This window comes from Heterodontus francisci, chromosome 4 (assembly GCF_036365525.1).
Source record: "Heterodontus francisci isolate sHetFra1 chromosome 4, sHetFra1.hap1, whole genome shotgun sequence".
Lineage (NCBI taxonomy): Eukaryota > Metazoa > Chordata > Chondrichthyes > Heterodontiformes > Heterodontidae > Heterodontus > Heterodontus francisci.
In genome coordinates this window covers 104,728,038-104,752,259 of record NC_090374.1, presented here as the reverse complement: position 1 = coordinate 104,752,259, position 24,222 = coordinate 104,728,038, and the positions used below count along the sequence as shown (strand labels likewise).

Here is a 24,222-nt window from a genome sequence, read left to right as displayed (position 1 = left end):
GTTGTGCACATTAATGGTGCAGTTCAGTACGTTTAAAAAAAACTTCCATAGCTGCCAGCTCTTCCCAAGAAGTTTTAACAGCAAGAATAACTATTTTATAATATAGAAAGCTTGATCAAGTTCTTAACATGATTAACCAACTGTTATTGAGGAAATAATGACCCCTGCATAAGATATAAAATGCATAATAGTTGGATAAGTTTTACTTTGGGGAAAAAAATAAACTGAGATAGCTTGTCTTCCTAGACAAGACCTAACATACATAGGTTGACTTCTTGCTAGCTATGCAGTATTTCCTATTTCCAAAAAAACCTACTGACAGCTTTAATGACTATATTCCCTGCACACAATGCCAAAGAGGCAACTTACATGCATTCAAACCTGCATTTTAGTACAACATTACACTCCTATTGGGGGGGGGGGGGGGGGTGGCAGCGAAGTGGGGAAAGAATACAAACAAAAGGTCAGCACAAAGTACAAAAAGTTACCAGTACAAGAATTGTATATTGAAATCAGTGCCAATCTGCAGTTTTATTAGTTTTGTAGAAAAGGAAGATATTTTAAATCAAATCTTGTAAGAATATTTGGCAAAACAATATACTGAACAGACCATTTTCGTTCATTTTATTAATTTTTTTACATAAATAGAACTTTTATATTACAATTACTTCTGTATATAAATATTACACATATTGAAAATGTCTATCCAGTAATGCCTTCTTCAGATAATTGCACCTCAACATTTGTAACCACTTTCAACGCTACAGCAATATCTTAAGTAAAACAAAAATGTGAACTCTTGCACTTCCTGCAATGTACATGGGTGGGATCGTGAATGTTAAAAAAGAACACAACACCAAGGATCACCATTTGAAGAAAAGTTAATTCAAAAAGCAAGTTACTCTCCTCTTCCACAACTCTCCAATGTCAATAACATTGTTCCAAAATTAAATTGCCCCAAGCTGCCGTCGCACTTTTTGTTCTGCACGTCTGTCTAGGGTTCTTTGTCTGAACATAACAACGATGGCAAAGATTACTCCCACCAAAACAACAACTCCTTCAAATTTCCAGAACTTCTGCTCTTCCATTTCAACTGAACGACAGCTATAAAGAGGTGGAAGAGAAAATGGCATTCATTAAAAATGAGAGTTTAATACATTTTATTTAATAGGCATTTCCTTGATCCAACATTAAGATCTACTAGGTTAATGACACATACAGCAGTGATTTTTATATAGAATTCCAATAAAATGTATGGAGGATAAATGACGAGCCACAGTGCAGCATATTTTTCTGCTTCATAGTGGACAACTTAAAAAAAGAAACTCGGCAGTGAAAAATAAGCTTAGGTATGAGGTAAACATAACTCTAGAGCATAACCATCTGAAACATAGTCTCCCATAAAATCCCTAATTAACCACAAAAAACATAGCCTGTTAGCCCTTCTGCAGAACCTATTTACAGATCCTAAAACCAGCCAAGAAGCTAGAGTCATAGAATCAGTCCGTTGAGCCTAGTGACGTTGCACGTTGCTACACCTTTACTTGTATAGCACCTTTAATGTAATAAAACGTCCCAAGGCGCTTCACAGGATTGCAAACAAAAATTAACACAAAGCTGAAGAAGGAGTTACTAAGATGAGTAACTAAAATCTTGGTCAAAGAGGTACATTTTAAGGAGTAGATTAAAAGGAGAGTGGTGGAGAGATGTAGATTAGAGAAGGTATTCCAGAGCTTGGGCGGTATGTGAATAATGGGGAGGGAGTAAGTGGATGATGCGCAATAGGACAAAGGTGGAGGAGTGCAGAGTTCTTGGAGAATTGAATTAATTTACAGAGATAAGGAGAGGACAAGGTCCTCAATGGATCTGAAGGCAAGTAAAATCAAGGTTTTGGTGGACCGGTAGCCAATGTAAGTAAGCAAACACAAAGGTGATGGGTAAACAGGACTCGATGTGAGTTAGGACACAAGCAGCAGAGCTTTGGATGAGCTTACATTTATGGAGAGTGGAAGATGGAAGGTTGAACAACAGAGTTTTGGAATAGTCAAGTCTGGAAACAAAAACAAAATGGATGAGCAGTTGGAGTGAGGCAGGGACAGAGATGGTGATATTAAGGAGCTAGAAGTAGTCCGTCTTTGTGAAGAAGATACGAGATCAGATGCTCAGCTCAGGGTCAAATAGGACACCAAAGTTGTAAACAGCCTGGTTCAGCTTGAGGCAGTGACCAGGGAGAGGTGTGGACTTTGTTGCTAGGGAACAGAGTTTGTGGCAAGGGCTGAAGATAAAGGCTTCACTCTTCCTAATGTTTAATCAGAGAAATTTTCAGCTCATCCAGAACTGGATGTCAGACAAGTAGTGTTGTGTTCAAGCAAGGCAGTGATGAAGTAGAGCTGGGTGTCATAAAGCGCACTTAACAACTTCCAAACATATTCAGCATGGGTGAATTCCAGATTTTGACCTGAGAATGACATTACCTGAGTCAGTCAATGACACCACAAGGGTTAGATCATCAACTTTCAATAGCTATTGATAAGTACTACTCTGTATTGAGGGTGGTTTAGCTACATTAAATTGAAAGTATTTAGAAATGGAAGTTGTTGCTGTTGTAGGTTCCAACTTAAGATCTGTGCTTTTAATTTTCTATACAAACAAGATATACTGTTTGTTTTCAATTAATGTTTCTTAGTCAACAGGTGTATGTCCAAGTTACTCAGCGAGATTCAAGGCCTTGTCCAAAAAAAGTGGGCTATATACCACAGCTCCAAGCTTGTCAGGACTTCACAACATGCTGAGGATACATCTATAATTGTTCACCATAAATAGTAGCTGAAACACTTACAGTAAACACATGCACCTAGATGCAACTGAACACCCATTCAAAAAGAACCATCTGCAGGAGTTAGTAATGGAGACAAGGGTGGCCTCTGACTCCACCACTGCAAAATGGATGCCCAAGATGGACAATAAAAAGAGGAAACTATTAAAGATAATGAGTGAGTATTCTTGTGTTCAGCATTCAAGTGGAACGTTGTAGACTCTCCTAAAATATTAAAACTTGTCAATGTGCAATATAGGAATTCAGATTTTGCATCAAACAAGATGAAAATAGCATGTATTGGTACTAAATGAGAATGTAAACAGGACAAAAATGATGGGCCGATTGGCTTTGTCATTCCAAACTTATGCCTTATGCAGACAAAAGAAAGAAATTACTAGTAATTGGTGAACAGTGGGAGCTTGTATGGTCCCGGTTAAAGATAACAGACAACCTAAGGGGGAAATCACGAACTTGCAAGAAAAGTATAACAAAGGTTATCAGGGATAGATGGGAGTGTGGAATTGGAAACACAAACAGATCAGCCATGATCTGATTGAATGGTGGAGTAGGCTCGAGGGGCTGAATGGCCTACTTCTACTCCCAATTCATATATTCGTAAATAAAAATACATAAAACTTCAATTTTTTTTCTTCTGAACTAACCCATTCTACTATCAAATGCAAGTACTGAAAATTATTTTTCCCCTGGAGATAAATTGGGATTTACTGAATAAGTTGGCCTTTCCAATGTCAACAATTTATTACTTAAAACAAACAAGGAGTTCTTTTGGACTGAATTCTGGACATGCCTTACCTTCTATACTTCTGGTCTGATGTACACTTGACTTCTTCCACAAACCCAGTAAATGTACATTCCATATGCACAGTCTGCAGAAAGTTAGATAATAAATCATGGAATAACAGTAATATACATCAGTTTTCTTTTAAGACATAAATACATGGGCAGTTAATCATGTCAACACTGCCAAATTGGTAGATTCTTTATTAATTTAGAATTTGGTTCATTAAGATGGCTAATTTGTTTCAGATGTACAAATTGCACGGTTGCTCTGGTGACTATGGTATTAGTTATTTAAATTCCTTGTTTAATTTCATTATTAGTTTCGCTAGGATTCATCAAGATGGCAGAATAAATTGGATCACATGCATTCAGCAGCAGGAAGCTTGATTGCAATGGGGCCAATTGTCCAAGATTATCTTTTTCTCCTGTTTCTCTTACACTTTTCTATTTCTCTTCTTAGTTATGGGAAGAAAATCTATGTCCAAGTTTGCACAGCTAGATTCAAGGCCTTGTCCAAGTAGACAAAGTGGTGGGGGTGTGCGGGGGTGGGGAGCCCCAATAATGAAGGATGGGAAGGATGGGATAAAGACAGTAAAGCGAAAGGATTTTAGCTCAGAATATCAAAATGTAGGGCTCAATTTTACAGCCCACCAAAGAGCAGCCTGGCCCAGACCAATCAAGGCCCTTAAGTGGCCACTTAAGGGCCTCCACAGGGATTTTACCCTTGGCCAGTCGGGCAAGCCAGGCCCGAGAAAAGCCGCCTGACAAAAGGAGGTGAAGCACCCGATGCCCCAACCATCCTGAACACGCAACACGCCCCCCGTTCCCCCAATCACCCTTGCCCCGGCGAGGCTCCAAAAACTTATCTTCGTTCCGGCGCTCCCTGACATCTTCTGTCCTCAGCTGGGTGTAGTTCCAGAAGCAGCCACAGCTCCCGGTGGCACTGCTGGCCCGCTGATTGGCCGGCAGCTCCATTAGGCGGGACTTCCTGCCTCAATGAGGTGGAAGTTCCGCCTCAGATCAATTCAAAGCCTGGGGACTGCAAAAGGCAGATTCGCCATCGACTTTTCAGTCTGTGGACAGCTCCTGTCCACCAAGGGTAAAATTCAGCCCGCAGAATCAGTTCGGGTACATCTTAGAACCAAGAGTCAAGAACACAGTAGATTACAGGCTAACAGCAGTTGCAATTCTGGACAGAGTATAAAATGGAAATTAAAGGCACATGTAACAAGGGTAACACAGGAATCAGGGGGGACTTGAATCTTCATATAGACTGAACAAACCAAATTTGCAGTGATTTTGGAGGACATGTTCCTGGAATGTATTTGAGTGAGTTTTCTAAATTAGTATGTCAAGGGAGCTGGCTATTTTGGATCTAGTACTGTGTAATGAGACAGGGTTAATTCATAGCTTTGTAGTAAAGGAGCCTCTGGTTGAGTGATCACAATCTGATAGAATTTTGTATTGAGTTTGAGAGCAATTTGGTTAAGTTGGAAACTAGGATCTTAAATTTGAACAAAGTAAACTATGTAGGTATGAGGGGCAAGTTGGCTAATGTAGATTGGAAAACTTGATTAAAAGATATGACAGTCACAAAAAACATCCGATGTGACCGTGACAAAGGTGAACTATCCCTCTTTGTCCTTGTCAACTACCTCTATTGAAGAAAGGAGGGAGACAGAAAGCAGGAAACTACAGACCAGTTAGCCTAACATCTGTCATTGGGAAAATGCTCGAATCCATATTAAGGAAATAGTAGCAGGACATTTAGAAAATCATAATACAATCAAGCAGAGTCAATCGGGTTTTATGAAAGGGAAATAGTGCTTGACAAATTTATTAGAGTTCTTTGAGGATGTAATGAGCAGGGTGGATAAAGGAGAACCTGTAAATGTAGTGTATTTAGATTTCCAAAAAGGCATTCAACAAGGTGCCACATAAAAGGTTACTACAGAAGCTAAGAACTCATGGTGTTGCAGGTAATGTATTAGCATGGATAGAGGATTGGCTAACAGGAAACTGAGTCGGGATAAATGGGTCATTTTCAGGTTGGCAAATTGTAACAGAAAGAAAGACTGGATTGAGAAAGAAAAAAAGGCAAGAGAAAGTAAGAACTGATTATTTAAAATGTTTACACTTTTATAGCCTCCCAACAACTAAAATTTGCAGGAATGAGACTCCACACTTGTAAGAGCTAATTTTCAGTAACTGGCAGTAATTAACACATCACATTGTTAAAAGAGTACTTACATTTGTTATAAGACTTAACTTTCTGTGGCGAGTTTATTTTGTGTATACTTCACGCCAGACAGCGCAATGCCATTTTCACAAAGCTAATGGTGAAGTGGCACATCTCAGACAGCATATTTTGGATTTCTACATTTAACCACGTATCTGCCCTTACCTGAAGTTGCTGTAGCATTATTTAAATAATGGCAAGTCCCATTAGTCTCACCTTATTTTGACAGCAATTTATGGTCCAATATATTATTATTCTGCACAACCTACCAATTAGTTATAAAGTGACATTGGCAGCAGGTTAGTTTGCTCATGCTATATGTTGTCGTGATATCAAAGATGCAAGGGTAGCAAATAAATGTCTGTGAATAATGATTTTTCTAACTTAAAAGAAATTCTATAATGGCACTATACAAGCATAAAATGTTTGTAAATTACATGCACACAATACCTTTTCATAATCAGTGCATGAAGTGCATTCTCTTACAATGCTGAATTCTTCTTTTTCCCAGCAAGGCCTTGGTTGTAAAATACTTGCTGTTTAATTCATAAAGATAATATAAATCAAGTTATGGAATGTTATTAGTTCACTGGAATTCCTAATGTTTCAGTATTTTGTAACAATTGACATTTTAAAATAAATTACCTCCAGTAGTTACATTTTTTCCCCTGAATGAATTCATCTCAATTTTTTATATACAAGTAGAAAATTGTAGAAAACAAATATATCTTTTTTTGGGCCTGCTCAATGGTGCAGCATATACTGCAGTAGGCACGATGCATGTACTTTCCCAGAAGGAGCAGGAGAAAAAAAAGACAAGTGAATTTGGACCACGCCTTCTACACAGACTAGGCAACAGGCTCCAGAGGACTGTTAGCAAAGATCAGGTAAGCTTTTTCCTCAATGGGTAGTTGAATCAGTGTCAATAAATTATTTTTGTATGACATTGTACATAACATATGTCAAGACTTGCCTTTTAAGAGAAAAATCAATTTATTTGCAGTCTATCAAGGCAAGTGCCTGTGATGAAAACCTCACATGCCAAATAGAAATATTAATTTCATCGTGTGGAATCCTTGCCTGAAACTTTTACTGGAAGTTGTTACAAATAACGTTTAAAACAGAGCAGCTAGCAGCCAAGAAGGCCATGCACAATTTGCATATGAAAAAACCAAGGGATTGAGCTGGAGACAGATGTGATTAACTAGCCTAGCCAGAACAATGGGGTGCTCTCTGATTCACTTATCTGAGATAGCATTATCAATGTGGTCGCCAAAAGCCATCGAAGCCCATTGCCTTCGAAAGAGCCAACCGCAAACCCCTCCCTCCCCCACGCCCAAAACAAGTATGTCGGAACAGCTTGAGGGGAGAGCCTTGAATTTCAGAGATCCTTCCAGAAGATTCTCATTCAAATACAAAGAGGTGGTCATATCATGTGACTGCTTGGGCCACTCTGGAGATTTGTAAGTGTTGACTCAGAAGGCAGACAGTAACTGAGATCCAGCAAGGGAACGTCTCTCTCTCTCTCCTTTTCTCCGGTCGAGATCCAGAGAAGCCTCAAGTTCCATCTGGTGGAAGCCAAGTCTACAGATCCTTACAGTCTGCAACTAGGGGACAAGATAAAGCCCCTCTTTTGCCTTCCAGAACCTGAGAAGCATGCCCAACTTGTGCATGTGGCCCAGCGAGGACTTCAGGACTGCAACCTCAACTAAGGGCTCTGGGACTAAGCTTCAGTATTTAAATTCCATTTTTATTATGGACTCTACACCAACCTCCCAACTCTGTTTTTCCCTCTGTAATCTAATTGTGTGCATGTGGCTCTTGTGTGTGTAGCGTATTTTAAGTGATTTTAACCTTCTTTTATTCGTTTGTGGGATGTGGGCATCGTTGGCTAGGCCAACATTTATTACCCATCCCTAATTGCCCTTGACCTGAGTGGCTTGCTAGGCCATTTCAGAGGACATTTTAAAAGTCAACCACATTGGTGTGGGTCTGGAGTCACATGTAGGCCAGACCAAGTAAGTAACCGGTTTAGACTGATAAGGATAATAAACAGGTTTGTGGCTGCCTGCAATGAATTTGGCCTAACCATCAGCCTCAAGAAAACGAACATCATGGGGTAGGACGTCAGAAATGCTCCATCCATCAATATTGGCGACCACGCTCTGGAAGTGGTTCAAGAGTTCACCTACCTAGGCTCAACTATCACCAGTAACCTGTCTCTAGATGCAGAAATCAACAAGCGCATGGGAAAGGCTTCCACTGCTATGTCCAGACTGGCCAAGAGAGTGTGGGAAAATGGCGCACTGACATGGAACACAAAAGTCCGAGTGTATCAGGCCTGTGTCCTCAGTACCTTGCTCTATGGCAGCGAGGCCTAGACAACGTATGTCAGCCAAGAGCGACGTCTCAATTCATTCCATCTTCGCTGCCTCCGGAGAATACGGCATCAGGTGGCAGGACCGTATCTCCAACACAGAAGTCCTCGAGGCGGCCAACATCCCCAGCTTATACACACTACTGAGTCAGCGGCGCTTGAGATGGCTTGGCCATGTGAGCCGCATGGAAGATGACAGGATCCCCAAAGACACATTGTACTGCGAGCTCGCCACTGGTATCAGACCCACCAGCCGTCCATGTCTCCGCTTTAAAGACGTCTGCAAACGCGACATGAAATCCTGTGACATTGATCACAAGTCGTGGGAGTCAGTTGCCAGCGTTCGCCAGAGCTGGCGGGCAGTCATAAAGACGGGGCTAAAGTGTGGCGAGTCAAAGAGACTTAGTAGTTGGCAGGAAAAAAGACAGAGGCGCAAGGGGAAAGCCAACTGTGTAACAGCCCCGACAAACAAATTTCTCTGCAGCACCTGTCACTCCAGAATTGGCCTTTATAGCCACTCCAGGCGCTGCTTCACAAACCACTGACCACCTCCGGGCGCTTATCCATTGTCTCTCGAGATAAGGAGGCCAAAGAAGAAGATAATAAACTTACATCTTTCTTGTTTAAACTTGAGGAAGGTTAGACAGTTGACAGGGCAAAGTTGCAGCCAGTATGATGGGTTGAAGTGTGTCTATTTTAACGCAAGAAGTGTCAGGAATAAGGGTGATGAACTTAGAGCATGGATCAGTACTTGGAGCTACGATGTTGTGGCCATTACGGAGACGTGGATATCACAGGGGCAGGAATGGATGCTGGATGTTCCGGGGTTTAGATGTTTCAAAAGGAATAGGGAGGGAGGTAAAAGAGGTGGGGGAGTGGCATGGTTAATCAGGGATAGTATCACGGCTGCAGAAAGGGAGGTCGTTGAGGAGGGTTTGTCTTCTGAGTCATTATGGGTGGAAGTCAGAAACAGGAAAGGAGCAGTCAATTTGTTGGGAGTTTTCTATAGACCCCCCCAATAGCAATAGAGACATGGAGGAACAGATTGGGAGGCAGATTTTGGAAAGGTGCAGAAGTAACAGGATTGTTGTCATGGGTGACTTCAACTTCCCCAATATTGATTGGAACCTCCTTAGTGCAAATAGTTTGGATGGAGCAGTTTTTGTCAGGTGTGTCCAGGAAGGTTTCCTGACTCAATAGGCCGACTAGAGGGGAGACTATGTTGGACTTGGTGCTTGGCAACGAACCAGGCCAGGTGGCAGATCATTTTGGTGATAGTGATCACAACTCCCTGACCTTTACTATAGTCATGGAGAGGGACAGGAGCAGACGGGATGGGAAAATATTTAATTGGGGGAGGGGGAATTACAATTCTATTAGGCAGGAACTGGGGAGCATAAATTGGGAACAGATGTTCTCAGGGAAATGCACGACAGAAATGTGGAGGTTGTTTAGGGAGCACTTGCTGAGACTGCTGGATAGGTTTGTCCCGATGAGGCAGGGAAGGGATGGTAGGGTGAAGGAACCTTGGATGACAAGAGATGTGGAACAGCTAGTCAAGAGGAAGGAGGAAGCAAGGATCAGACAGGGCTCTAGAGGGTTACAAGGTAGCCAGGAAGGAACTGAAGAATGGACTTAGGAGAGCTAGAAGGGGACATGAAAAAGTCTTGGCGGGTAGGATTAAGGAAAATCCCAAGGCGTTCTACACTTATGCGAGGAACAAGAGGATGGCCAGAGTGAGGGTAGGGCCGATCAGGGATAGTGGAGGGAACTTGTGCCTGGAGTTGGAGGAGGTAGGGGAGGTCCTAAATGAATACTTTGCTTCAGTATTCACTAGTGAGAGGGACCTGGTCATTTGTGAGGACAGCGTGGAACAGGCTGATATGCTCGAACAGGTTGAGGTTAAGAGGGAGGATGTGCTGGAAATTTTGAATGAGATGAGGACAGATAAGTCCCCGGGGCCAGATGGGATATACCCAAGGATTGTAGTGCCAGTGTACAGGATGTTGAGAGTAGTGAGGTCAGGGATATGGTTACAAGGACGCAAGAGGGCACTGGCAAGCAAGAACCTGGTTTAAAGTGTGTCTATTTCAACGCCAGGAGCATCCGGAATAAGGTGGGTGAGCTTGCAGCATGGGTTGGTACCTGGGATCTCGATGTAGTGGCCATTTCGGAGACATGGGTAGAGCAGGGGCAGGAATGGATGTTGCAGATTCCGGGATTTAGATGTTTCAGTAAGAACAGAGAAGATGGTAAAAGAGGGGGGGGTGTGGCATTGTTAATCAAGGAGAGTATTACAGCGACAGAAAGGACGTTTGAGGACTCGTCTACTGAGGTAGTATGGGCCGAGGTTAGAAACAGGAGAGGTGAGGTTACCCTGTTGGGAGTCTTTTATAGACCTCCGAATAGTTCCAGAGATGTAGAGGAAAGGATAGCGAAGATGATTCTCGACAGGGGCGAGAGTAACAGGGTAGTTGTTATGGGGGACTTTAACTTTCCAAATATCGACTGGAAATACTATAGTTCGAGTACTTTAGATGGGTCAGTTTTTGTCCAGTGTGTGCAGGAGGGTTTTCTGACACAGTATGTAGACAGGCCAACCAGGGGCGATGCCACATTGGATTTGGTACTGGGAAATGAACCCGGCCAGGTGTTAGATTTAGATGTAGGTGAGCACTTTGGTGATAGTGATCACAATTCGGTTAGGTTTACCTTAGCGATGGGCAGGGACAGGTATAAACCGCAGGGCAAGAATTATAGCTGGGGGAAAGGAAATTATGATGCGATTAGGCAAGATTTAGGATGCGTAGGATGGGGAAGGAAACTGCAGGGGATGGGAACAATCGAAATGTGGAGCTTATTCAAGGAGCAGCTACTGTGTGTCCTTGATAAGTATGTACCTGTGAGGCAGGGAGGAAGTTGTCGAGCGAGGGAGCCGTGGTTTACTAAAGAAGTTGAAGCGCTTGTCAAGAGGAAGAAGGCGGCTTATGTTAGGATGAGACGTGAAGGCTCAGTTAGGGCGCTTGAGAGCTACAAGCTAGCCAGGAAGGATCTAAAGGGAGAGCTAAGAAGAGCAAGGAGAGGACACGAGAAGTCATTGGTGGATAGGATCAGGGAAAACCCTAAGGCTTTCTATAGGTATATCAGGAATAAAAGAATGACTAGAGTTAGATTAGGGCCAATCAAGGATAATAGTGGGAAGTTGTGTGTGGAATCAGAGGTGATAGGGGAAGTGTTAAATGAATATTTTGCGTCAGTATTTACAGTAGAGAAAGAAAATGTTGTTGAGAATACTGAGATTCAGGCTACTAGGCTAGATGGGATTGAGGTTCACAAGGAGGAGGTGTTAGCAATTTTGGAAAGTGTGAAAATAGATAAGTCCCCTGGGCCAGATGGGATTTATCCTAGGATTCTCTGGGAAGCTCGGGAGGAGATTGCAGAGCCTTTGTCCTTGATCTTTATGTCGTCATTGTCGACAGGAATAGTGCCGGAAGACTGGAGGATAGCAAATGTTGTCCCCTTGTTCAAGAAGTGGAGTAGAGACAGCCCTGGTAATTATAGACCTGTGAGCCTTACTTCGGTTGTGGGTAAAATGTTGGAAAAGGTTATAAGAGACAGGATTTATAATCATCTTGAAAAGAATAAGTTCATTAGAGATAGTCAGCACGGTTTTGTGACGGGTAGGTCGTGCCTCACAAACCTTATTGAGTTTTTCGAGAAGGTGACCAAACAGGTGGATGAGGGTAAAGCAGTGGATGTGGTGTATATGGATTTTAGTAAGGCGTTTGATAAGGTTCCCCACGGTAGGCTATTGCAGAAAATACGGAAGTATGGGGTTGAAGGTGATTTAGAGCTTTGGATCAGAAATTGGCTAGCTGAAAGAAGACAGAGGGTGGTGGTTGATGGCAAATGTTCATCCTGGAGTTTAGTTACTAGTGGTGTACCGCAAGGATCTGTTTTGGGGCCACTGCTGTTTGTCATTTTTATAAATGACCTGGAAGAGGGTGTAGAAGGGTGGGTTAGTAAATTTGCAGATGACACTAAAGTCGGTGGAGTTGTGGATAGTGTGGAAGGCTGTTGTAGGTTGCAACGGGACATTGACAGGATGCAGAGCTGGGCTGAGAAGTGGCAGATGGAGTTCAACCTGGAAAAGTGTGAAATGATTCATTTTGGAAGGTCGAATTTGAATGCGGAATACAGGCTTAAAGACAGGATTCTTGGTAGTGTGGAGGAACAGAGGGATCTTGGGGTCCATGTCCATAGATCGCTCAAAGTTGCCACCCAAGTTGATAGGGTTGTTAAGAAGGCGTATGGTGTGTTGGCTTTCATTAACAGGGGGATTGAGTTTAAGAGCCGCGAGGTTATGCTGCAGCTCTATAAGGCCCTGGCTCGACCACACTTGGAATATTGTGTTCAGTTCTGGTCGTCTCATTATAGGAAGGATGTGGAAGCTTTAGAGAGGGTGCAGAGGAGATTTACCAGGAGGCTGCCTGGACTGGAGGGCATGTCCTACGAAGAAAGATTGAGGGAGCTAGGGCTTTTCTCATTGGAGCGTAGAAGGATGAGAGGTGACTTGATAGAGGGGTACAAGATGATGAGAGGCATAGATAGAGTGAATAGTCAGACTTTTTCCCAGGGTGGAAAGGGCTATCACCAAGGGGCATAATTTTAAGGTGATTGGAGGAAGGTTTCGGGGAGATGTCAGAGGTAGGTTCTTTACACAGAGTGTGGTGGGTGCATGGAATGCGCTGCCAGCAGTGGTAGTAGAAGCAGATACATTAGGGGCATTTAAGCGACTCTTGGATAGGTACATGGATGATAGTAGAATGAAGGGTAGGTAGTTAGTTTGATCTTCGAGTAGGTTAAAGGTTCGGCACAACATCGTGGGCCGAAGGGCCTGTACTGTGCTGTACTGGTCTATGTTCTATGAAACCTGTCTAATTGGTTTATTTGCAATTATATTAGAGGAACAGGAGCAGGTTCTCACTGAGGTGGTAAGTTCAATCACTGTATTAAAAGGATAAATCCTGTTGTGGTCAAACCAGAGAAGGGGCGAAAGGGAGCCTGAGACCCCAGCCTCACCTGGTTGTAACAGTCACATTAGCACTAAGCAATTTATATAGTGCAAGAAGTGAGAAAATTCACAAAATTCCTCCTTCGTGACCAGTCATCTCAATAAACAAGTTGCTTTAGCTCAACCTCACTGCTCTTTCCTTTCACAATGTTTTTCATGTTTGTAATTTTTTTTACATTGAGTTGCTTACTGATTCCCATTAGGAAAAGAAAAATAGTTCTTTAAAGAAATATAGACTATTCAACTACTCAGATGAATGAGTGAATTCTAGGTGAAATGGTTCTAAATGGCTATATTTCCTAATACATCTCAAAATTAAGGCAGGGAGGTTGCCTTTGAGATCTTTGATCCATGTTTCTTCTGTCTCTCTGCCAGATGAACTGTGGGATGTTGCTAGACCTGGATTTAAGAGTTTGCTCCAGTCTCCAGTGAGCAAAAGCTAAGAGACGAGACTCTCCAGGACCCATACAAGCAAGCTTTATGTAAGGTGTTATGGCTTTTGAAGTGTTACATTAACACTCTCAAACGTGTAGTCTGAAACCAAATTGTTTACCCATCCATTTAGTTCTATTAAAACCCATTGCACACTAGTGTGGCTTTCAATTTAATCGAGGAAAATCTACATTATCGCACTGAAATTTCTTGTACTAAAGGCCAGAACAGGATTGAGTTATCTAAATAGTTTTTTCTAAAAACTATCAACTGATAACAATTCATCTGTACCATGGTTAAAGTTCAATTTATTTTAGGTGTAATTTTTTTGCCACACCTTTGCACGCCGAAAGTACAACAAATGATCCTGAATTAATTCACCAGCCATAAAATTAGATTACAAAAGACCAACACATTCAAGAAAGTAATGGATTTTCAGGATGTGGGCATCGCAGATAAGGCCAAAATTTATTGTCCATCCTAATGGCCTAGAAAGAGGTGTGTGTTCGCTACAGTCCTGTGGTGAAGGTGCTGCAACAATGCAGTCAGGTAGGGAGTTCCAGGACTTTGATCCAGTTATGATGAAGGAACACTGAGAAATATTCAAGTCGGGATAGTGCGCGACTTGGTGGGAAACTTGTAGGTTACGTCATTCCCCTATACTTGTTTCACGTCTTTCGAAATGGTGGATTCCTGACTCCCCAAGCCTTTCCACCATTTACAAGGCACAAGTCAGGAGAGTGATGGGATACTTTCCACTTGCCTGGATGAGTGGGGCTCCAATGACATTCAAGAAGCTCGACACCATCCAGGATAAAGCAGCCCGCTTGATTGGCACCTCACCCACCGCTTAAACATCAACTCACTCCACCACCGGTGCACCATGGTTGCAGTGTGTACCATCTGTAAAATGCACAGCAGCAACTTGTCAAGGCTTCTTCAAAAGCACCTTCCAAACCTGCCACTTCTACCGCCTAGAAGGACAAGAACAGCAGGCACATGGGAACACCATTATTTACAAGTTCCCCTCCAAGTCACACAACATCCTATGTGGCTCAGCATCACACTTTGTTGTATAATGCATCTATGAAGCGCCTTGGGACTTTTTTTACGTTAAAGGCGCTATATATATACAAGTTGTTGTTGTCAAGGACTTGGAAATATATTGCTGTTCCTTCATTGTTGTTGGGTTAAAATCCTTGAACTCACGAACAGCACTGTGGGAATACCTTCACCATCCAGACTGCAGCGGTTCAAGAAGGCAGCTCACCACCATCACCTCAAGGGCAATTAGGGATGGGCAATAAATGCTGGCCTTGCCAATGACGGCCACATCCAATGAATGAATAAATAATTTTTTTTTAAATTGAAGAATTGAGACGCATATTTTCCATTCGACATTTTGTAGCCAAAAACTTGTGTCCTTACATTCTATTTGTTTCAATGGCAGTTAGGATTCTGTACTTAAGGCTCTCTTTTCCCTCATTATTTTCAAAATGCTAAACAAAGTTTTGATACCACTTGTCAATTTGATCATTACAGCACTTACTTGTATTCCTTTCTGACTGCAATGGCACAGCTTCACATAGCCTAAAAGAATCCAGACAGGAAATTCAACAATAGATACACATAAACAAGCTGATAAGTTGCACACTTCAGTTTTATTTATTTGAAATCAAAAGAAAAGTCGTTAAAACTGACTCCTTCATGAATGCAGAATGCAAAATTGTAAATATTGTATGCATTACTAGACCAATTAAAATTGTACTTTTTCATCATATTGCATTTTGTGCAGAAAAAGTTTTCTGGTAAAACAGTGTGATTAGTAATTCATTTAGTACAAGACGAAAGAGCAATTTAATCTGGTATTGGTTCAGAAGTGATACTGTTCCTGCAACTTAAGAGTTTTTATTTTTTTTATTTATTTTTATTCAGAAATACAGCACTGAAACAGGCCCTTCGGCCCACTGAGTCTGTGCTGACCAACAACCACCCATTTATACTAACCCTGCAGTAATCCCATATTCCCTACCACCTACCTACACTAGGGGCAATTTACAATGGCCAATTTACCTATCAACCTGGAAGTCTTTGGCTGTGGGAGGAAACCGGAGCACCTGGCGAAAATCCACGCGGTCACAGGGAGAACTTGCAAACTCCGCACAGGCAGTACCCAGAATTGAACCTGGGTCCCTGGAGCTGTGAGGCTGTGGTGCTAACCACTGTGCCGCCGAGTTGATGACAAATGTTCAAAGAGAGGATAATAAATGATTACAAGAGTGATTACACAAGCGCAATCAAATTGAAAGATTCAAATGTTGGTACAGACAGCAGTTGCGAAGCTTAAATAGGTTCAAAACTTTACATGAGCCATCAACATTATCTTGCAGCCTTGAAATTTCTTCTTAGTATCTTAACTGATGATAAATATTTAAGTTGAATTTTGTTACCAGTGAACTGATGGTGTTGGTAAATGGTTGTTGAACACACTTTTCCCCTTTGTATCTGATCAGTTTTTTTTACAACCAAATATTGAGACTATTTACATTCATACTAACAGTCTGAAAAAGATCATACGGTACAACAAAAATAAATTCTTATTTTCAGATTAAAGTAACATTTACATTTTTAAAGGCCCCTTGAGATTAGGTCTCTCTCTACCTTAATAAAATATTATTGCCACAACATCAATTCCATGCTTTCTCTAATAGATAGCAAAAGAAATCTGCAGTGGGAGAATGTTTCAATTTTTAGTAGTGTAAGTAGAAAAGTAACTATGCAATCATTCAAGAAGCAGTAAGATGCTGTGATGGGGGGGAATCAAAAGCTTCTACAGAACAATTAGCTCAACAGGCCAAATGGTTTCCCTCATTCTTATCAATTCTGCTTATCACAAAGATAACTATTGCATTAGCAATAGAGCTGCAATAAATATAAATAAATTATGCACTAAAGTAGCGATCATAAATGACGACCAGTGGAATGGAACAGAGTAGAATTATGGTTGTGGACTATAAAACTGTATTAATGTAATGCAGTTTTACTCAATACCTGGATCCTATTCCCACCAAACTGCTAATCACCCAACTTCTCCTCCTGGTCCGCATGTTAGCTGATATTGTAAACTTTTCTCTCTCTCCTTTAAATCTACCATCATCACACCTCTCCTCAAAAAAAAAACAATGCTTGACCCCACCGCCCTTGCAAACTACCGTCCCATCTGACACCTTCCTTTCCTCTTCAAAGTCCTTGAATGTGCTGTCGCTTCCCAAATACTTTCCCATCCTTCTCGGAACTTCATGTTTGAATCCCTCCAATCAAGTTTCCGGCCCTGCAATTGTACCGAAACAACTCAGATCAAAGTCACAAATGACACTCTATATGACTGTGACAAAGGTGAACTTTCCATCCTCATCCTTCTCGACTTGCCTGTAGCCTTTGACACAGTTAACCGCTCCATCCTCCTCCAATGCTTCTCCACTGTCATCCAGCTGGGTGGGACTGCTCTCACCTGGTTCCATTTTTATCTACCTAACTGTAGCCAGCGAATCACTTGCAATGGCTTCTCTTCCTGCTCCTGTAGCATTACCTCTGGTGACCCCAAGGATCTTCTTTGGCTCCCTCCTATTTCTTGTCTACATGCTGCCTCTCGGCGACATTATCCGAAAGCACAGCAAAAGACACTCGGCTCTACCTCACCATCACTTCTCTCGACTCCTCCACTGTTGCTAATTTATCAGACTACTTCTCTGACATCAAGTACTGGATGAACAGAAATTTCCTCCAATTAAACATTAGGAATACTGAAGCCATTGTTTTCCGTTCTGCGCTCCAAACTCGGTTTCTCAGTTCCCCAGTTACCGACTCCATCCCTCTCTCTGGCAACAGTTTTAGTGACTGGAAGCCAGTGTCCAGTGACGTACCACAGGGATCTGTGCTGGGTCCCCTATTATTTGTCATTTATATAAACGACATAGATGACTATGTGGGGGGTAGGATCAATAAGTTCGCGGATGACACAAAGATTGGCCGAGTGGTTAACAGTGAAGTGGAGTGCCTTGGGTTACATGAAGATATAGATGGGATGGTCCAATGGGCAGAAAAGTGGCAGATGGAATTTCACGCTGAAAAGTGTGAGGTGATACACTCTGAAAGGAGTAATGTGACACGGAAGTATTCAATGAATGGCCTGACACTGGGAAGTTCCGAGGAACAAAGGGACCTTGGTGTGTTTGTCCATTGATTTCTGAAAGCAGAAGGGCAGGTTAATAGGGTGGTGAAAAAAGCATATGGGACACTTGCCTTTATCAATCGACGCATAGATTACAAAAGCAGGGAGGTCATGTTGGAGTTGTACAGAATTTTGGTAAGGCCACAGCTGGAGTCCTGTGTGCAATTCTGGTCGCCACATTATAGGAAGGATGTGATTGCATTGGAGGGGGTGCAGAGGCGATTCACCAGGATGTTGCCTAGGATGGAACATTTAAGCTATGAAGAGACGTTGGATAGGCTTGGGTTGTTTTCACTGGAGCAGAGAAGACTGAGGGGTGACCTGATCGAGGTGTACAAGATTATGAGGGGCACGGACAGGGTGATAGGGAGCAGCTGTACCCCTTAGTTGAAGGGTCAGTTACAAGGGGTCACAAGTTTAAGGTAAGGGGCGGGAGGTTTAAGGGGGATTTGAGGAAGAACTTTTTTACCCAGAGGGTGGTGACAGTCTGGAATGCCCTGCCTGGGAGGGTGGTAGATGCAGGTTGCCTCACATCCTTTAAAAAGTACCTGGATGAGCACTTGGCACGTCATAACATTCAAGGCTATGGGCCATGTGCTGGCAAATGGGATTAGGTAGACAGGTCAGGTGTTTTAATGCATCGGTGCAATCTCGATGGGCCGAAGGGCCTCTTCTGCACTGTATTATTCTGTGATTCTGTGAACAGTCTGAGATTGAGCCAGTCTGTTCACAAGCTTGGTGTTATGTTTAACCCTCAGATGAGCAACTGACCTCATATTCATGCCATCACTAAGACCGCCTATTTCCACCTCTAACATTGCACGACTTTGCCCCTGTCTTAGCTCATCTGCTCTCGAAACCCTCATTCATGCCTTTGTTACCTTGAGACTTAACTATTACAACTCTCCATAAACTTGAGGTCATCCAAAACTCTGCTGCCTGGGTCTTAACTCGCACCAAGTCCTGTTCCCCTATCACCCCTGTGCTCGCTGACCTACATTGGCTCCCGGTCAAGTAACATCTTGATTTTAAAATTCTCATTCTTGTTTTCAAAACCCTCCATGGCTTCACCTCTCCCTATCTCTGTAATCTCATCCAGCCCCACAACCATCCAAGATATCTACACTCTTCTAATTCTGGCCTCTTGTACATCCCTGATTTTAATCGCTCCACCATTGGTGGCGACACCTTCAGTTGCCTGGGTCCTAAGCTCTGGAATACCCTCCCTATACCTCTCCATCTTGCTTTCCTCCTTTAAGACACTCCTCCAAAGCTACCTCTTTGACCAAGCTTTTTTGGTCATCTGACCCAATATCTCCTTTTGTGGCTCAATGTCATACTTTGTTTTATAACATTCCTGTAAAGCACATTGGGACATTTTATTATGTTAAAGGCACTATACAAGTTGTTGCTGTTGATCAAGAGAAATTGCACATAGTATTTTTTGTTTACTTCCTGCCTCTCCTAATGGTACTAAATCTGATTTGGATAATGTTGCACGGATACCTATTCTTCCAATGTCAGTCTAGACACTGAATGTCATCATGAAGGACATCACAGCCAAGTCTCATCTTGTTCTCATCTGACACTCACATGCACTCTTTCTAGCACAGGTCACTAGATATTAATAAGCAGCAGAAACTCGACTGCTTTTTCCCTTCCTAGCCCAGGAGGCAGTGGTCGGTTGTAGTGCCCAACTCCGCCTGAGATGAGCTACTTTGTTAAAGAACAGGAATGGAATCTGGGGCATTCTGTTCTGTATTGATTAGAGCTACCCTGGATGATAACTTTACCAAATAAACCATCTGATTAGCAATTTCTACAACTAGGCTTGTAGTTAGTTGGCAATGATGAGCAACTTGCATTACTTTGCTGTGCTTAACATAGTAAAATGCCCCAAGGCACACTGTACATATTCTGCACAATTAAGAGGCTGCGTGGCCTTTTCACATGTCATACTTCAGGAGGGTGCACCACTTTCCTTTGCCTGGCCCACTGTCATCCAAGTGGACTAAAGCTGCAACAATGATTTCCCAAAGTCCCAAACCAATTTTCCTGAAGGAAAGGATGGAAGCAATAGATTTACTAAGATGTCTGTTCCTGAAACAGCATTAAAACTATGGGACTAACCTCACACTTTAAATAAATAAAATAAAAAGCACCAAACAAAGCAACAAAAGGGATTTTTGTGGTCTAATGTAGCCCAAATTACACAGCAAAATTCTTTAATTTAAAAAAAATCCTGTAATCCTGTACATTTGTTGGCAAGGCTAATCTAATTCAAAACTCGACTCTGCATATAAGCTTATTTTACCTGAAAGATGAGAACATGTTCCATATTGTACACAGATAAACCAGAAGATACACCAACTCTGCCAACTGAAGCATTTTCTTTTCTTTTCTTTCCCCTCCACTCTGGGCACCTTACAGGGACTCGCTGTAACAAAACAAGTAGAATGTTAGGAACTGTGTTTATCCATTTTGGAAAAAAGCAATGTCTCACATCTGCTAGTGATCTAAATATCAAATCATTACAGTTCAAAAGATTCCATAACTGATGCCTGGGAGAATGAACACTAGCATACACAGTTAAAACATGTAACCTAATAGAGGTGTTCAAATGGCAAATGAAAGAACACTCAAGAACCATAAAATTAGGTTAGTCTTATCATTACATCAGTTATGTCAGATAGTAAATTTTAAAAAATGTACTGTAAAACATCTCACTTAAAAAAATGAGTCTTCCTGAATGTCAGTGGAGTGCAGAATAGGAGAGTATTATACTAATTTATGACATCAATGTAAGTTTATTGGAGAATAATTTATACCACATTGCAAACACAGTATATAATGTAATAATGGTTACCAGGAAGTAACCATACAGCAGTACAGTAAATGATGAAATGAGTTGACGTACAACTCACAGCGTGTTTCAGACTATATTTGAACTTTGAAATGAGATTACTATCTTCAAGTCACTTCCACGTATCAGCTCCATATTACAAAATTTTAAAACTGATTTAATTCCATTTTGGTTCTGTGCTTCACCTAGCATTTCGAGGGATTAAAGTTCCGAACAGGAAAAATTGCATGTTAAAATAGCATATTTCACTACCTCAGAACATCCCAAATCACTTCACAATCAATGAATTACATTTAAAATGCTGTCACTTATTATGCAGGCATATGCAGCAACCAGTGTGTAACATGGTCCCACAAACGGTAATGAAATATATGATCAGTTAATCTATTTGGTGGTGTTAGATAAATGTTGGCTGAGACACCAGGAGAATTCCCCTGCTCAACTTTAAATATTGCCATGGGATATTTTACATTCATCTAACATAGATAGAGATGGCTTAATTCAATGTCATCGGAAACACAGCACCCCCAGCAATGCAGTAGTCCCTCAATACTGTCATATGAAAAGAAAGAATGTGCAGGGTTACAGGGAGAGCCAGTGCAGACACAATGGGCTGAATGGCCTTCTTGTAACAATTCTGTGATCGTGTGATTCTGAATACTGCACTGAACTTTCAGCCTACATAATGCACTCAAGTCCTTCAGATGGTTAACATTTCAAATAAACGGTTGCAGCCACCAAACAACTTTTTGATTTAGTCAACCAATTGAATAGTAGCAGGCAACAAATACAAATTTGACAACAAATACTAATGACTTAAACCAAAATGTGCTATAGAACATGCCTTGCTCACTGTATGCAGCCAGCTACATCCATTAGCCACAACTCCCCCACAGCAAGGAATAGTTTGCAAATTGGAACTAAATAAAATGTCACAATATTGTGTCCCTGAAACTCAATTCCCTGCACACATATATATATATATATATATATTAGTTATCCAGAATAAAACACTGTCATTGGTATATAACAGAGATAACATGCTCAGCCAGAGCCTTTTGCACTACGTCGCAGAATCCAGTTTGAAGACTTATGATCTGTATATGTTTGTGTGTGTGACAGATAGGATTCAGTTCATTGGTTCAAAGCCTGCCAATTCAGGTTGGACATATTCCCGGAGATTTCATCACATGGCCTCCAACCTTTCCACCGAACAGCTCATTTTCCCATCTCCAATATTTTTAGAATAAAACACGCAGAGAAAATAAAACGCGCAATATTGTTTCACGCGGCTGTGATGTTTATCCTGAAGGGCACAGCTGCTCTGTCCAGGAGGTCAATCCTTCAGTACTGGTACCTCCAGGACAGAGCAATCATGGCCGGGCCGGAGTGAATGAGGCCGAGCTCTGCGGGATCAGTGTGCCTGGGTACCCAGCTTGGCGGAGAGAGTGGGCAGGCTCTCCCCGCAACCTACAGTCAGTGTACGCCGGACAGTCAGAGGCTGAAGAGACTGGACTCACAGTGGAAGTGAACGAGAGCTGCACTAAATGCCTGGGATCGGGTTTACTCGCGGCCGGCTTTCCCAGCCGGGATCGGGTTTACTCGCGGACCACTGCCCAGACCTCCGCTCTCCTGAAGCCACCACCCCCTCGAGCACAGATGCCCGACTGCTGACCTCAGACCGCCAGCGCCACCTCACCTGTGAACTCACGGCACAATCGGACTGGGCAGGAAACAACCAATCAGAGAAAGCCACTCGGGCGGGCGTTAGCCTAGAGGGCGGTGCTTGGATATGATTGACGTCATTATTGACCATACATATTTCAGAAACCGCTGTCACTCGTTGCCGCCTTCAACCGGTCGAGTGAAGAGAAGGGGCTGGCCGTTGCTAAGTGAGTTGTCATGTGACGTACCCTGAACAGCTCCGCCCTGCCCTGCCCTGGTGCAATGAAAGGCTGTAGGCGATGAGGATGGTGGTGTTGAGAAAACTGTAAAGTTGCATGAACCGGATGATAAAGGATGAGGTGAATGTAAATGCAAAAGCAAAATGCTGCGGACACTGAAAATCTGAAATAAAAACAGAAAATGCTGGAAATACACAGCAGATCAGGTGGCATTTGTGGAGAGAAAAACCAAAGTTAACATTTCAGGTCCATGACCCTTCATCAGAACTGGTGGTCAAAGGTCACTGGTGAAAAGGCCTGAAAGTTAACTCTGTTTCTCTCTCCACAGATGTTGCCAGACCTGCTGAGCATTTCCACAGTACAGGAACAGCTCTTATCAAAGTCACTGATGACATCCTATGTGACTGTGATGAAGGTAAACTTTTCCTCCTTGTCCTTCTCGACATGTCTGTAGCTGTTGACACGGTTGACCAGACCAGTGTCCTCCAAAGCATCTCCACTGTCGTCCAGCTATGTGGGACTGCTCTCATCTGGTTCCATTCTTATTTACGTAATTCCAGCCAGTGAATCTTCTTCGTGCTGCCATACCGTTACCTCTGGTGTCCCCCAAGGATCTATATTAGGCCCCCTTCTATTTCCCATCCACATGCTGCCCCTCAGTAACATCAAAAGAAAGCAGAGTTATTTTTTACATGTACATTGACCTCACCACCACCTCTCTCGACTCCACCATTGCTAATTGCTAAATTATCAGACTGTATACCAACATCCAGTACTGGATGAGCAAAATATTCCTCCAATTAAATATTGGGAAAACAAAAGCTATTGTTTTTGGTCCCCACTCCAAACTCTGTTCCCTAGCTACCAACTCCATCCCTCTCCTTGGCAACAGTCTGAGACAAAACCAAACTGCAACCTTGGTGTCATATATGACCCCGAGATGAGTTTCCAACCAAATATTCGTGACATCACTAAGACCCGCCTATTTCTACCTTCATAACATCACCTGACTTCACCCCTGTCATAGAGTCATTTACGGCATAGAAGGAGGCCATTTGACCCGTCAAGTCCGTGCTGGCTCTCCACAGAGCAATCCAGTCAGTCCCACTCCCCCGCTCAATCCCCACTGCAAGTATATTTCCTTCATGGATTCATCCAATTTCCTTCTGAAATCATTGATTGTCTCCACTTCCACCACCTTAGTGGGCAGTGAGTTCCAGGTCATTACCACTCACTGCGTGAAAAAAAAATTCTTCCTCACATTTCCCCTGCATCTCTTACCCAAAACCTTCGATCTGTGTCCCCTAGTCCTTGCACCATCAGTTATTGGGAACAGTTTGTCCTTGTCTAATTTACCTAAGCCTGTCATAATCTTGTACACTTCTATCAAATCTCCCCTCAATCTCTTTTGCTCCAGGGAGAACAACCCCAGTTTTTCCAACCTAACCTTGTAACTAATAACCTCCATCCTTGAAACCATTCT

At 42.4% G+C, this 24,222-nt stretch overlaps 1 protein-coding gene across 3 annotated transcripts; it reads right to left on the bottom strand.

Moving 5' to 3' along the window:
• Positions 1-499: 499 nt before the first annotated feature.
• LOC137369174 (protein JTB-like) lies at positions 500-22,576 on the bottom strand. 3 transcript variants are annotated; one of them, XM_068029947.1, is made up of 6 exons: positions 22,535-22,576; positions 20,287-20,409; positions 15,291-15,331; positions 6,309-6,394; positions 3,632-3,705; positions 500-1,104 (listed from the first exon to the last, which is right to left on the bottom strand). In XM_068029947.1, exons 2-6 carry the CDS (start codon positions 20,358-20,360, stop codon positions 948-950), a joined length of 432 nt encoding a protein of 143 aa, XP_067886048.1. In that variant the 5' UTR covers positions 20,361-20,409; positions 22,535-22,576; the 3' UTR covers positions 500-947. The 3 variants fall into 3 exon arrangements, with proteins under 3 accessions (XP_067886048.1, XP_067886046.1, XP_067886047.1); XM_068029945.1 differs by lacking the exon at positions 22,535-22,576 and adding an exon at positions 22,356-22,524; XM_068029946.1 differs by lacking the exon at positions 22,535-22,576 and adding an exon at positions 20,700-20,793.
• Positions 22,577-24,222: the final 1,646 nt, after the last annotated feature.

Coding starts and splice junctions, on each gene's coding strand:
- LOC137369174 (XM_068029947.1), bottom strand. CDS start 20,360: ATGCTTCAGTTGGCAGAGTTGGTGTATCTTCTGGTTTATCTGTGTACA. Junction 6,395..15,290: donor GCAGTCAGAAAGGAATACAA/GTAAGTGCTGTA, acceptor TGAATTAAACAG/CAAGTATTTTACAACCAAGG. Junction 3,706..6,308: donor CATGCACTGATTATGAAAAG/GTATTGTGTGCA, acceptor AACTTTCTGCAG/ACTGTGCATATGGAATGTAC.